Source organism: Alosa sapidissima, chromosome 1 (genome assembly GCF_018492685.1).
Source record: "Alosa sapidissima isolate fAloSap1 chromosome 1, fAloSap1.pri, whole genome shotgun sequence".
Classification (NCBI taxonomy): Eukaryota; Metazoa; Chordata; class Actinopteri; order Clupeiformes; family Clupeidae; genus Alosa; species Alosa sapidissima.
The window spans coordinates 1,780,819-1,796,692 of record NC_055957.1 but is presented as its reverse complement, the minus strand read 5'-3'; the positions used below and the strand labels follow the sequence as shown (position 1 = coordinate 1,796,692).

General features: G+C 44.0%; 2 protein-coding genes across 5 annotated transcripts in view; one reads left to right on the top strand and one right to left on the bottom strand.

Annotated features, from left to right (window-relative positions):
* The window catches only part of tnfaip2b (tumor necrosis factor, alpha-induced protein 2b), a 46,223-nt gene extending 37,961 nt beyond the window's left edge, over positions 1 to 8,262 (top strand). The window contains exon 12 of the transcript XR_006030700.1: positions 8,249 to 8,262. The gene's annotated coding sequence lies outside the window, so the exon portion shown is untranslated. The remainder of the gene's footprint in view (positions 1 to 8,248) is intronic.
* Positions 6,471 to 15,874, bottom strand: part of LOC121705041 — a 52,285-nt gene continuing 42,881 nt past the window's right edge. For 2 of the 4 annotated variants that reach the window (XM_042085746.1, XM_042085773.1), the window contains 2 exons: positions 8,647 to 8,768; positions 6,471 to 7,827 (listed from right to left, as the gene is read on the bottom strand). In XM_042085746.1, the coding sequence (XP_041941680.1) occupies positions 7,617 to 7,827; positions 8,647 to 8,768 (333 nt within the window). In that variant the 3' untranslated portion in view covers positions 6,471 to 7,616. The remainder of the gene's footprint in view (positions 7,828 to 8,646; positions 8,769 to 15,874) is intronic. The other 2 variants (XM_042085753.1, XM_042085763.1) reach the window with 2 other exon arrangements.

The window sequence follows — 15,874 nt, the reverse complement described above, 5'->3', positions numbered from 1 at the left end:
AACACAATACTAGCATTGAGCTAACATAGAGATAACAAAAAGCTAACACAATACTAACATCGCGCTAACATTGAGATAACACAAAGCTAACACGATATTAGCACTGAGCTAACATAGAGAAAACACAAAACTAACAAAATACTAATATCGAGCTAACATAGAAATAACACAAAGCTAAGACATTACTAGCATCAAGCTAACATAGAGATAACACAATGCTAACATAAAAATAACACAAAGCTAATATACAGTTGCCTGTATGATAGGGTGACCAGATGTCCCCTGTTGGAGCTGTTCCCGGAAATGTCCCTGGTTTTGACTGTGACTGACAGACCCGAAATTGGAATGAAAAAAGAAAGAAAACACTGACCAAATATACAGTGGGCAGTGCTTCGACTTGGCCAGCTTCACTCGCGGTCCGCGCGCGGGATCACGTGACTTTAATTTGTATTTTTCCAGTGACGCTGCAACGACGCTGCAACACCCCAAACAACCGGTAGATGTCTCAAGTGAGCAGGGTGTCTGGTAAAAAGAAATGGAGCCTGGAAAACCCTACACAGACTTCACTACAGACTTTAGCAGACTGGTTTAGAAATAATTTAATAGCCAGAAATATGCCTGCCCTGCCCTAATAAAGAAATATTTGGTTAACTGCGAGTGAATCCTGTTTGCAGCCGTAGAAGAAACGCAGGACAAATTAAACATTCTGGTTTTCTCCGAGTGCAACGATGATAGACAGACATCATTTGGACAAAATATAGAGCATATTAACCTCCATTGCTCAGCCAAATGCCTCCCTTTTTTGATTATTAAAGAGTGTTTTTCATTTAAAGGTTTGACTTTGTGCTTATTCAGTAGAGCATTTAGTGCTCTCCCCAATCCCAGACATTCACATTGCATGTTTGTTTGTAATGGATGCAACCGCGTGATAGGCTACGCGTTTGACAGCAATGAGTTGTTAACAGACATGAACCAAGACACAGGCCTATAGCCCAGCAGCAATCTAGGGACTGTTCATTATTTATTGAAGGGGCCACCGGAGGAATTTTGAGTGCTTCAATCAAAAGTTGCATGACCCTCCCTTGCCTGCTAGAAATTGTTCAAGGACCGTCCGACAGAATTGTTAAAAAAGACATGACCCTCCCCTGCCAATTGTCGCTGTCTTCCGCCCGCACTGCTTTGCGCCACAGCCACACACTGTGTATTTTAACTTTCCCCCGCTGTCTTGCCGTTTTAATGTTTTCCCGTAGAATATCCCATATTTGAATACTCTCATAACAGCCCTGCCATCGGGCCTGTCTCTGTGTTGCCCTGTTGCTACCCCTTGCCCTTCCAACGAAACAGATGTCTTCAAATCATCGTTTTCCTTGCTTGAAGGCGAACTTAGATTGATGTTAACCTATTTAAATTTAACGGCGTGATTGTCGTGAGAGCACGATTCATTGGCGTGCATGTTCGGCCTTATACGTGCGCACCTGCCTACCATCAGGCTACTCAGCTACTAGAGAAAGAATTTCCCCTGTTTGTATGTTCACTCCAAGTTGGCCTACCATAACTTACCAACTCTGCACTGTAGACCCTAACTGGCTATTTATATTTTTCTGTGAAATAAGCAAATGTATTTGTTCAACTTTATGAAGCAGAATTACGCATAGGGTACTTGGAACATAATACATTTGACAAAGGACAGATGAATGTTGCTAGTGACATAATATTAACTTTCAGTGTTTTACGATGTCTTTGTCATGGGGAAGTGTTTTTCCCCATGCATTTATTCTAGGCTACTGTCAGTGACTGCCGTGAGAGAAGCGGGTTCTGTGTTTCGTTCATGTTAGTGACTGATTCGAGAGAAGCGGGGTCTGTGTTGTGTTGCGTTGCGTTGATTTATTTTCATTGGGCATGCCGCAGTGTTGTAGTCAAGTCACTATGCCTCGAGTCCGAGTCCAGGTTCGAGTCCCCAGTGTTCAAGTCCGAGTCAAGTCTAAGTCATTAAAAAAAAATTCCAAGTCAAGTCCGAGTCGAGTCACTATTGATCCACGTCGAGTCCGAGTCGAGTCCCTATTGATCAAGTCGAGTCCAGGTCCAGCACTAAAGTAAGCATAGCCTACATTTCGTTCCATTTTTTCCCATTGCAGATGAAATCCTTAAAAGCAAAACGGACAATCTTCTGTCTCCATGCAGGGGTGCCATCACTTGTGTGAAAGTAGTATTGTCAAATTTCTTGCCAAACCCAATGTGTTGTATTTATTATATCGGAGAGAATACCATACCATAGCCTATAGGCCTACTCACAATAAATGAGCAATCCACATCCCAATCACACAGGGCATTAAGTCACATTATGCTGTTACTGACTACTGACAATTGTACTCTGTAGGCAGTGTTGTAGAAGTTCATACTTCACTAGAGCTAGATGGACGTTGGAGTAGGCCTATTTTGTAAGAGGTAGTGTGGATCATAAAAGGGCCTCCCCCGGCATTTTTAAAAAATTCTGGCTGTTAAATAGACTACACAATTTTAGCGCAGTTTGGGAGGGACAGAAACAGAGCAGGGCCCGTCTTGGTAGCTTCTTTCTGACTCCCGTGACGTGAACACTGGCTACCTGCAACTGCATAATGTTATCACTTCACTGACACTATGGAGACATATTTCATGCCAACAATGGAGATGAAAACTAGCTTTCGGTTAACGGAGATGCAGATCATCTGCCTAATTAATATCTCGGAGTGTCTATTCGTACCCCTTGGCCACACAACTGGGCTATTCACACCCTGTTACATAACAACAAAAACATGTTGCTCACGTGCCCAAAAACATCGCCGACATTCGTTTTTTCGTCAGCAGAAAGTGAAGAATTCTAAACGCTTTCAGCACTAATATCTGTTCAAATTAAACATGAGATGGAAAAGTTGTGTTTTATTTTCATAATCTTTGTTCAGTGAACACATACAACCGTCAGTTAATAGCTAACAGAAATTTTGTGAATGTGACGTTCAGGCCTACAAACTATAAGTTTACCTGCAAATCTCTACTTTATGTGGAAGTAGATAGTGCAGTGGTCACAGGGAAGGGCTGGCACGCGGGAGACCGGGGTTCGAATCCTGTGTGATGCGTTTTGGCAGAGTGAGTGTGTACCAACGTCTCTGGAGAAAAGGCGCGCAATTTGAACAAGAAATCGGTTCTCAAACGGAAGTTTTGATTGCAACAATTAGCTAGTTCATGCACCAGGGTGTAAATAGCATGCAGTACTATAAACACCAGGGTACGAATAGCATCCACTTCTAACTGTACATTGATGCAAACAGCATACCTTAAAGTGTCTATTACACAGCTGAGCTATTCACACTCTGTTATGTAACAACAAAAAACATGTTGCTTGTTTTTAAAAAACAAAATATATATATATTATTACATTGTGTGATCAATATGCCAAATTAAATGCACAGGGGTGCAAATAGCATACACTGATATTTGTCCTAGACAAGGTACTAATAGAACACATTGCTGTGTGCACTGGGGTACGAATAGCATACATTGATATTGTACCAGACGGGGTACTAATAGGACACATTGCTGTGTGCCCCGGGGTATCGCACCAGGGTACGAATAGCATACACTGCTAATTGTACCAGGGGTGCAAATAGCCTTACCCTATCTTAATTTCTTTGCGCAACAGGCCACATTCTATGTTCATTTCAGCGAGATGAGTGAAATAAATGTTTTTTTTTTAAGCTGCCATCGCCATAGGCTACTATTTGCTACGATATTCATCTGTTAGAAATAGAACAAGTTGCCAGTTCCTTTTTTTTTTTGTTCAGTGGATTAGGCTATCAAATCGCTCGTTTGAACAGTAACAGTAATCCACTTCATTCGTGGTTTTAAATATAGTTGTTTCTGGCCTACCCAGAAGAGGTTCAGTTTGTCAGTTTCACTTGCACAGACACATAGGCCTACATTGACACTACTGTACATGGACACTCTACTAGGCAATTTAATGTTATGCTTCTATATTTTATGACACCAACATTAAGAAGTATGCTATATCTTGATCGAGAAACCTTTTCATTGTGAATTAAATTAAAATGTTCTCCTCTTTGGAGAACATGTTTCATTAGGCTACTAGGCCTATGAAGAGGAGAACTAAATGTTCTCCTCTTCATAGGCCTATGTTTCGTTAGGCTACTAGGCTATTTGTTTTGCCTTACTCTTTATTCATTTAGGCTAGGCCTTTTTATTCAGTTATTAATCATCTTCCGTCCTTCGCACTACTTGTGTAGCGCACGCATTCTCCGACCTGTCACCTGTCACTCATCATCGGAAGGGAGGTGTTTGGAATTCCCGCGTTACAATCGTCAGCCAATCAAGGTGGTCACTTCAGTCAAGCTCGTGCATGAGTAATGACGTCATCCATAGCAACGAAGACTCACTCCTAGTTTAGGAGTTGTCTGAAAGGCTTTGTGAATAACATTTAAGAGAAAACTCCAAGCTAAAATCTTTTACTGCGATTTAGGAGTAGCCTACTCCTAGTGGTAAGATAAAAGGCTTTGTGAATAGCCTAGGGCCCCAGTTATTCATCATCTTCCGTCCTTGTGTAGCGCACGCATTCTGACACCTGTCACCTGTCACTCATCATCGTAAGGGAGGTGTTTGGAATCATGCCTGCGTTACAATCATCAGCCAATCAAGGTGGTCACACTTGCCCATTTACACAAATTAATGGTCGAATATTACTGATGATCATTGTTATTTAAGAACATGCAGTGTGCGTAGGGCACCAAAAACATCTTGCTCGTAAAAAAGCATCATACCGCACATTGTGACGGGTCTGTTATTTAACCTACTTACTGTAGGCTGCGCAAACCACAGGCCTTTATTTTGGGCAAGCCTGCATTCGAGGCTTTCTGTTGAAGAATTTTATATAAAGCCTGCGCTAACAGTAATCCTCCTGCCCCTGATAGGCTACCACAGCTGTGGATAGTGTGGAATGTTCAAGTAATAACACAATCCAATGTGTGTCTCAATTGTCCCCCGCTGACCACCTCACACATTTCTCTAGATTTTGCAACAAACTTACATGACACAATGCCATAAAATATGCCAGTTTTAGGACACAGAATAATGTTTGTAATGATACCAGTTAGGCCTACGTTTAACAGTAAGAAGTGTAATGAGCTATTCATTGTCAAAGGTGCATTATGAAGTGAAATTCTTACTTTGGAAAACAAATATTTGCTGATATCATCGCCGATATCATAAGAATATTGCAACAGATTCTGTGTGTTCTGGACTGCAGGTAACTTGTTAAGCCAGTGGTTTTCAAACTTTTATTTCATTCCCCACTTTGATCAAGGGGGAATAGACTGATGATAGTGGAGATAACGTGTTATCCCGAGGCCTTTGCAAGTCAGCATCTCCGACGGTAGTCTACCCTATTAAAAAAATACGTTTTCGATGTCCCAAACGGAGAGCCATACTTTATTGTTTTTAACGATCTCTATGCTACTCACAAAAATGTAGGCATGGGGACATGATGAAGTAGCCTAGGCTATCCAACTGTCGTGTGTTAAATGATTGTGATTAGCCTACGAGCCAGTGGTTTTCAAACATTATGCGTGACTCGGACATGCAACAGGCTCATATCGTCCTCGCATTCGCAAAATGAGGACCAGTGTTTTGTCAAATTGCAAATAGCTATTCGTTTTAACAAATGTTTATGATAGTATGAAGTGCTTTTTGTATAGGCTACTATCTTAATCTTGGAATATGGGGAGGGAAGTGGCACGTCTGCAGTCAGACAAATATGAATGTAATTCTGCGGCATAAAGCAGATGTATTTGTTTATTGTACAGACAAATAAAAATGACATGTCAAGCAGTCAATTGACTACATTGCAGTCAAGTAGTAGGGCAAATTAATGTGGGTCATAGTTGTCTAGCCTGTTAAAAACATCGCTAGATAGTATTAAATCTCCAACAACATTGTTTTGCAGAAGCTACAGATTAATTCTGAACAGTTATTTCTCTACTGTTTCAATTATCACACAAGACACTGTTTTGATTTGCGTAGTTGCGTTACCCCCAACACAGACGATAACATAGACAGCAAATTAAGATATTTTTTCGTTTTGTGGAGCGGCACCGGTAGGCTATCAAAAGCAGATTTCGATTTTCGCTACCACCGTGTAGTCAAGCCTTAAGCCATACCCAAGTAGCCTTAATCGAGGTAATGTTTAATTATGCATGATTTATTTTGTTATTGAATTCGTAGGCTGGGACTCCTCTCAGTAACAATTATGTTTAAAGGTAGCCTCCTGCTTTTTCAGAAGGGGCGGCAGTCAGGCTACTGACAGAGCGATGTACAGTGGCAGAGCGACGCACAGTGGCTGAAAGTGGTACTAAAGCTTCACGCAGCTTCACGCCTCGTAATGCGCGACTGAAGTGGCCATTTGAAAGCGATGCCCACTGTATATGATAGCTGCTCACCCTACACACACAGGCTCAAGACAGCCAGAGTAAGCACTCAGCTCATAGATGTTCTAGAATGCCCATATTTCCGGTATTTTGATAGGCGATAGAATCTTTGCCCTTTGCTGGGTCGTTGACAAATAAGGCTTGAGTTTTTAACTAATGCCCCCACTCAAGCTTTACTCAAAAGATTAGTCTTTTAAAAATCTTCCCCAGATCTTGTGAAAATGGTATGGTGTAAGGAGGCCTTAATTTGGGTTATGCGTCTGGCTGATACCTGAACTAGGGTAAGACAAACTACTTTATGAATGATTAGGGCAGTGTCCCCGTTTTAAGTTTACAAAGACAAAAAACATTACAGATTTGGATGTAGTTACGCTTCTAAGCTGAAAATGTCCCCGGATTATGTCACAGAATCTGGTCACCTTAACAAAGTGAAGCGTATTGCAAAGCTTAACACAGCGCTAACATTACTGACACAGAGCTAACAGTACTAACACAGAGCTAGCATTACTGACACAGAGCTAGCATTACTAACACAGCGCTAACATTACTAACACAGAGCTAGCATTACTAACACAGAGCTAGCATTACTAACACAGCGCTAACAGTACTAACACAGAGCTAGCATTACTAACACAGCGCTAGCATTACTGACACAGAGCTAACAGTACTAACACAGAGCTAACATTACTAACACAGAGCTAGCATTACTAACACAGCGCTAGCATTACTGACACAGAGCTAACAGTACTAACACAGAGCTAGCATTACTAACACAGAGCTAGCATTACTAACACAGCGCTAGCATTACTGACACAGAGCTAACAGTACTAACACAGCGCTAACATTACTAACACAGAGCTAGCATTACTAACACAGCGCTAGCATTACTGACACAGAGCTAACAGTACTAACACAGAGCTAGCATTACTAACACAGCGCTAACATTACTAACACAGAGCTTGTGTGTATCAGCGTCACAACAGATTCTCCGTTAGCCTGCCACAATCAGACCATTTCACAGATTCACAACCAGGAAGTTGTATATAGCTGTGATTGGTTGTCTTAGACAAGACATGGCGTGGCAGATAAAATCCTAAGGCTGTGATTGGTTGTCTGAGATAAGACAGGGCGTGGCATCAGAGATCCTCAGGCTATAATTGATGGTCGTAGGCAGGGCAGAGCACGGTACCAGAGAGGGGCGGGGCTTGGGGACGTGCCTTTGAGTGGCGGCTCGCTCAGTGCCGAGACAGGAGAGGCCGTTTGGGGCGAACATTCTGACACCGCGTCCATCACCTCGCTCATCTCCTGCTTGGACAAGTGGCCCTTCCACTTCAGCAGGGCACTCAGCTGCTCCTTACTGCACACACACACACATATACACACACACACAAATACACACACACACACATACATAGACACACACACACATACACACACCCACACGCATACACACACACGCATACACACACACGCACACACATATACACACACATACACGTGCTCACACACACGCATACACACACCCACACGAATACACACACACACACACACACACACTCACATTTTAATGCCTTTATTTGTGTTCACGTTTTACAATAGATTTCACTGAACACAAACAATCTTTGAAACCAGCATTGTAAACCCAGTAGCCTATGCCTCTGGTCTCAGTTCATGGGTACAAAAAACACACCACACACACGCACACACACATTCACACATATAAAAAACAGCGCCTTCTCCATATGTGGCCACTGCCAATTATCACAGACATTGAACAGAATTTTGCTAGAGCCTTTGTGTGTGGGTGTGTGTGTATATGTGTGCGTTTGTGTGTGTGTGTGTGTGTATGCATATGTGTGTGTGTGTGTGTATGCGTGTGGGTATATTTGTGTGTGTGTGTATGTCTGCGTATGCATTTGTGTGTGTGTGTATGCGTTTGTGTGTATTGTAAATGTTTTTTTGTGCGTGCGTGTTTGAGCGTGTGTGTTTTTGCGCTTGTGTGTGTGTGTATTGAAAGTGTGTGTGTGTGTGTAAGTGTATGCGTGTGTGTGTGTATACGTATGTATGTGTGTGTATACGTATGTGTGTGTGTGTGTGTGTGTGTCCCGCCTGACGTTTGGCTCCACCATGTGTGTGTGTGTGTGTGTATACGTGTGTGTGTGTGTGTGTGTCCTACCTGATGTGTGGACACTCTGTGATGATCTCGGTGAGGATGAGCTTCAGTGTGTCCACACCACTGCTCTTTAGAACCTCACTCACCCTCTGCAGCAACACACACCTCTGCACTTCACCATCCTGCTCCACACACACGCACAACACACACGCGTACACACATACACACACCACACACATAAAACATTAGTACATAAGGGCAAAATTGTAAAACTGCTTTTGTTGTACATGTGTTGTGGCTGCTGTGTGTAAGTGTGTATTATGTGTGTGTGTGCCATTCTGTCTGTGTGTGAGCGTGTGTGTATGTGTGAGTGTGTGCGAGCGTGTGTGTATGTGAGCGTGTGTGTGTGTGTTTGTGAGACCTGCTGTGGTCTGTGTGTGCAGGCGCGGATCAATGCATAGGCTAGATATGGAGCGACTGGTCTTAGGTATGCTCAGACCCCAGGTACAACACCGAGTCATGCCACATGCAGAAGTTTTCTGACGATACTGCAATTGTGGGGTGTATCAGGGACGAGCAAGAGGAGGAGTACAGGAGCCTGGTGGAGGACTTTGTGCAATGGTGCAAACTCAATCACCTTCAACTCAACACTTCAAAGACCAAGGAGATGGTGGTGGATTTCCGCAGGTCTAAGCCCGCTCTGCTACCAGTCTCCATTGATGGGGTCAATGTGGAGGTGGAAAGCACCTACAAGTATCTGGGTCTCCACCTGGACAATAAACTGGACTGGTCAGCCAACACTGACACACTCTACAAGAAAGGGCAGAGCAGACTGTACTTCCTGAGGAGGCTGCGGTCCTTCAATGTGTGCAACAAGCTCCTCAGGATGTTCTACCAGTCTGTTGTGGCCAGCATCCTCTTCTATGCAGTGGTATGCTGGGGAGGAAGCACAAAGAAGAAGGATGCTGGGCGACTTGACAGGCTGGTAAGGAAGGCTGGCTCTGTAGTGGGAGCTGAACTGGAGTGCATCACTTCAATATCTGACAAAAGGACCCTGAACAAACTGATCAACATCTTGGACAATGAATGTCCACAGTACTGAATCAGCCTTAGTTAAAGTTTTTTAACGACCTCCTCATTGCTGCCGATAATGGACATATATCAATTTTAGTCCTCCTGGACCTCAGTGCTGCCTTCGACACCATAGACCATGACATACTACTTCACAGGGTTGAACATTTGATAGGCATTTAAGACTCAGCACTCGCTTGGTTTAGATCATACCTTTCTAACCGCAGACAATTTGTACAAGTCCACAATAAACCATCTATCCAGACTATGGTAAAATATGGGGTGCCCCAAGGCTCAGTACTAGGGCCCCTGTTATTTTCTCTCTATATGCTTCCCCTAGGCTCTAAAATTAAGAAACATGGCATTAAATTTCATTCTTATGCAGACGATACACAACTATACCTTTCCGTAAAACCTGACTAATTAACTCCGTTAGCCAAACTTGACACATGTATAAGAGATATAAAGACATGGATGACAAAGAATTTCCTGCTTTTGAACTCCGATAAAACAGAAGTCATGATTGTAGGCCCTAAAAAGATGAGGGATATCCTATCCTCATCACAGGCTACATTTACTGATCTTCGACTATCCTCATCCACAAGTGTTAAAAATCTAGGAGTTACAATTGACCAAGACCAAGTAATCACATAAAACAGATTACCAAAACTTCATTCTATCACTTAAGGAACATTTCAAAGATAAGGAAGTCCTTATCCTTACCAGACGCTGAAAAATTAATCCATGCTTTTGTAACCTCAAGGATTGATTATTGCAATGCTCTGTATGCTGGCTGCAATAACACCTGTCTAAAGAGCTTATAGCTTATACAAAATGCAGCTGCTCGCACACTCACTAGAACTAAAATATATGAACATATTTCCCCTATCCTGGCATCTCTACATTGGCTGCCTGTTAAAAGTCGCATTGACTTCAAAATATTACTTCTAACGTACAAAGCCATTAATGGCCAGGCACCAGAATATATTAAAGATCTCCTAGTCCCATATAACCCGCCCAGACCGCTACGATCACAGAATACTGGCCTTGTAATTCCAAGAATCTCAAAAACGACAGTAGGTGGCAGAGCTTTCAGCTATCGCACAACCCTCCTCTGGAATAATCTCCCTTCCTCAATTCGATTAGCAGACACCCTCCCTATTTTTAAGTCTAGACTTAAAACATACCTTTTTACTGCCTCCCATAGTTAGATATGGTGCGGTGTGGAACTTCACCCACCTCAGGGATTTTTGGAATGGACCACCCTGCTGAGTCCTCATGTGACTGGCACCCCAGTCGCGCGTGAGATGGTGGTCACTGACCATACCTGCGCTGGTGTCGACTACCCCTCACCATGCCTTAGTTATGCTGCTATAGCATAGTGCTGTCAAAGACTTCTCATGTGCCACGCCGTACAACCCTCTTCTCTCTCCCCTACTCTCTTTCTCTCAACTCTCCCTCTCTTGCCCATTCTCACTATGATTTACTGTAACAATATATAGCACTACTGATCACTTCTTGACATTAACCACATTGATTTCAAGTAATACTAACCCATTCTACATTTCTCTTTCTTCTCCCTTACTGTACCTCACTTGTGAGGTTTATCATCACCAGTCATCAACCATCCGTGTGCCTGGCCCTCCTCTTACCCATCCCACCTGAAGTCCCATCCTTGACTGCTGTATTACTGTCCCCCTACCTGGATTCCTGGCCCGTACAGCCCCACCTGTCTATGATAACTCTGCCCGAATTCTGGCCTGTCTGCTGACCCACCACTGGCCCCCTCACAACTTTCTTTCCTGGACAATTCCGACGCCGGACTATTGCACTTTCTCTCACTAAATCATGATTAATGCTTTATCATACCGGATATGTAATCATCCCACCTCTTGTAACTTTCACCTCAGGTGCTTTAAACACCATGTCCTTCTCTCCACACCTTCTGTAACCTTCAGCTCAGGTGCTTTAAACACCATGTGCTATTCTCCACACCTGACTGGCATATGCATTTGTCATTATTTACAGACCTTACTGTCCGTATTGACCCTGGGCAGATGGGTCAGGCCCTTGAGTCGTGGATCTGCTCGAGGTTTCTTCCCATATGTTCCCTCGCCCCCGTTACCCCGGTTACCCAGGGGCCTTCCTTCTTCCTTTTCTTTTCTTTTCTCCCTCTTTTCTTTCTCTCTGATTGCCTACATTCTGTAAAGCGCCATGATACATGTGTAATGTTTTGGCGCTATATAAGCACAATAAATAGAAATTGAATGCCACCTGCTCTACAGCACTATTAAAAAGCAAAAGAGTTTGATCAGCTGGAGATTTCGCTCACTGACTTGCACAACAGACAGACCGAAGTCATTTGTCCCCAGGGCCATTGAACAGTTCAATGCTTCACTAAAGGGAAGAGGAGAGATAGACTTATCTTCTTAGTCTGTCTGCCTCTCCACCCTCTCCATGTGTGAGTACTGACTGCCCACTACTGCTTTACTACTGTTTTACTGCTGTTTTACTAATGTCCACAGCCTAATGTTTTTAATACTGTTTTCCTGCTACACTGTTTTTCATGCTATATTAGCACACATGATCAATGGCTTCTGCTACAATAATACTGAATGGCTGTAACCCTATTACTTCAACCTGTTCTTGCACTGACATAGTTTTTTATAGTTTTTTATATGACCTTGTCTACATGATACTTTGCTCTCCTATTTGTCCATATTATTTATGCTGGTCTCTAGACCTTATTATTGCACAGGTGGACTAATGTATTATTTACGCTGGTCTCTAGACCTTATTATTGCACAGGTGGACTAATGTATTATTTACGCTGGTCTCTAGACCTTATTATTGCACTGGTGGACTAATGTATTATTTATGCTGGTCTCTAGACCTTATTATTGCACTGGTGGACTAATGTATTATTTATGCTGGTCTCTAGACCTTATTATTGCACTGGTGGACTAATGTTGGACTACTTTTTGCACCTTCACCATGACACTCACTCTCTTGAGCACCTCACCATGCACACAGAACTACAGGCCCTGTCACTACAAGCGTCTCATGCTTGATCACCCTCAAGCACACTGGATTTTTTACATTTAATTTATATAGTATATTTAGTATTTAGTTTTGTAAGTTTTTCTTATCTCCTACTGTCTCTATTGTACAGTGGAGTTTAGTTATATGTTTATACTTCTGCTGTAAGTGCATGTTGTGTGTGATGTCTGTATTCTACTGAGACCCCCTGAATTTCCCCTTGGGGATCAATAAAGTATCTATCTATCTATCTATATGGCTGCAGCCCAGGGGCCCCACATGTGTGTGTGTGTGTGTATGGAGCGTGTGTGTGCGTGTATGGAGCGTGTGTGTGCAGGCGCGGATCAATGCATAGGCTACAGTAGATATGGCTGCAGCCTAGGTGCCCCACATGTGTGTGTGTGCCAGGGGGCCCCCCAATGGCCATAATAAATAAATCATTTGTTTAAATTTACATAAGAGAATAAAACTTAAACTGCATTGGCCCAAAATAAATATTTAAAATAATAAGGCGCTGATGGGTAAAAATGCGGAGTTCACGGTCAAATTAGGTTTTTAAAAATTATTATAAATGAATTATTATAAATAAAAAATATTTATAGACTTAGGCTACAGTTCCGTTGAGAAAATGTGGGAAAGAAGATATGAGAGCTTCATAACTGCTGTGGCATTACTGCATTTGCAAGGTGGTTGTTGGTTTGTTGTTGATGATTATAAACTGTCTGCAGGTGTAAAAATCGGAGGCTATGGCTTTTGTTTTATGTTGGTTGTTGCTGTAAGGAAGTTAAGTATATATACTCTTTTGATCCCATGAGGGAAATTTGGTCTCTGCAATTATCCCAATCCGTGAATTAGTGAAACACACACAGTGAACACACAGCGAGGTGAAGCACACACTAATCCCGTCGCAGTGAGCTGCCTGCAACAACAGCGGCGCTCGGGGAGCAGTGAGGTGCCTTGCTCAAGGGCACTTCAGCCGTGCCTACTGGTCGGGGTTCGAACCGGCAACCCTCCGGTTACAAGTCCGAAGCGCTAACCAGTAGGCCACGGCTGCCTCAAGTTTGTCTGGTCTGTGAGTATTTTTCTGCATTTTAAGGCCTGATGTGAGCAGGTCAGTTGTTGCTGTAAGGACGTTGTCTTATGTGTGAGTTGGTCCTGATGTGAGCGGGTCAGTTGTTGCTGTAAGGACGTTGTCTTATGTGTGAGTTGGTGGTTCAATTGCTGCTCTGTAAGGACTGTTTGGTGTTCAGCTGTTGCTGTATCAACGTTGCAGTGTTGTTGCTGTACCAACGTTGCAGTGATGTTGTGTGAGTATCTGTTGCTGTACCAACGTAGCAGTGATGTTGCTGTACCAACGTTGCAGTGATGTCGCTGTACCAACGTTGCGGTGATGTTGTGTGAGTATCTGTTGCTGTACCAACGTTGCAGTGATGTTGTGTGAGTATCTGTTGCTGTACCAATGTTGCAGTGATGTTGCTGTACCAACGTTGCAGTGATGTCGCTGTACCAACGTTGCAGTGATGTTGCTGTACCAACGTTGCAGTGATGTCGCTGTACCAACGTTGCAGTGATGTTGTGTGAGTATCTGATGAGTATCTGATGAGTATCTGATGAGGGACAGAAAATGTAGCCTAGGGGCCCATGACCACATGTGTGTGTGTGTGTGTGTGTGAGACCTGCTGTGTGAAGGTGGTCTGTGTGTGTGTGTGTGTGAGACCTGCTCTGTGAAGGTGGTGTGTGTGTGTGTGTGTGTGAGCGTGTGTGTGTGAAGGTGGTCTGTGTGTGTGTGTGTGTGAGACCTGCTGTGTGAAGGTGGTGTGTGTGTGTGTGTGTGTGAGAGAGACCTACTGTGTGAAGGTGGTCTGTGTGTGTGAGACCTGCTGTGTGAAGGTGGTGTGTGTGTGTGAGACCTGCTGTGTGAAGGTGGTCTGTGTGTGTGTGTGTGTGAGACCTGCTGTGTGAAGGTGGTCTGTGTGTGTGTGTGTGAGAGAGACCTACTGTGTGAAGGTGGTCTGTGTGTGTGTGTGTGTGAGACCTGCTGTGTGAAGGTGGTCTGTGTGTGTGTGTGAGAGAGACCTGCTGTGTGAAGGTGGTCTGTGTGTGTGTGTGTGTGAGACCTGCTGTGTGAAGGTGGTCTGTGTGTGTGAGCGTGTGTGTGTGAGACCTGCTGTGTGAAGGTGGTCTGTGTGTGTGTGTGTGAGAGAGACCTACTGTGTGAAGGTGGTCTGTGTGTGTGTGTGTGTGAGACCTGCTGTGTGAAGGTGGTCTGTGTGTGTGTGTGAGAGAGACCTGCTGTGTGAAGGTGGTCTGTGTGTGTGTGTGAGAGAGAGACCTACTGTGTGAAGGTGGTGTGTGTGTGTGTGTGTGTGAGAGAGAGAGACCTGCTGTGTGAAGGTGGTCTGACCTGCTGTGTGAAGGTGGTGTGTGTATGTGTGTGTGTGAGACCTGCTGTGTGAAAGTGGTGTGTGTGTGTGTGTGTGTGAGACCTGCTGTGTGAAGGTGGTGTGTGTGTGTGTGTGTGTGAGACCTGCTGTGTGAAGGTGGTGTGTGTGTGTGTGTGTGAGACCTGCTGTGTGAAGGTGGTGTGTGTGTGTGTGTGTGTGTGTGAGAGACCTGCTGTGTGAAGGTGGTGTGTGTGTGTGTGTGTGTGTGTGTGTGTGAGAGACCTGCTGTGTGAAGGTGGTGTGTGTGTGTGTGTGTGTGTGTGTGTGTGAGACCTGCTGTGTGAAGGTGGTGTGTGTGTGTGTGTGTGTGTGTGTGTGTGTGTGTGAGACCTGCTGTCTGAAGGTGGTGTGTGTGTGTGTGTGTGTGTGTGTGTGTGTGACCTGCTGTGTGAAGGTGGTGTGTGTGTGTGTGTGTGTGAGACCTGCTGTGTGAAGGTGGTGTGTGTGTGTGTGTGTGTGTGTGTGAGACCTGCTGTGTGAAGGTGGTGTGTGCGTGTGTGTGTGTGTGTGTGAGACCTGCTGTGTGAAGGTGGTGTGTGTGTGTGTGTGTGAGACCTGCTGTGTGAAGGTGGTGTGTGTGTGTGTGTGTGTGAGACCTGCTGTGTGAAGGTGGTGTGTGTGTGTGTGTGTGTGTGTGTGTGAGACCTGCTGTGTGAAGGTGGTGTGTGTGTGTGTGTGTGAGACCTGCTGTGTGAAGGTGGTGTGTGTGTGTGTGTGTGTGTGAGACCTGCTGTGTG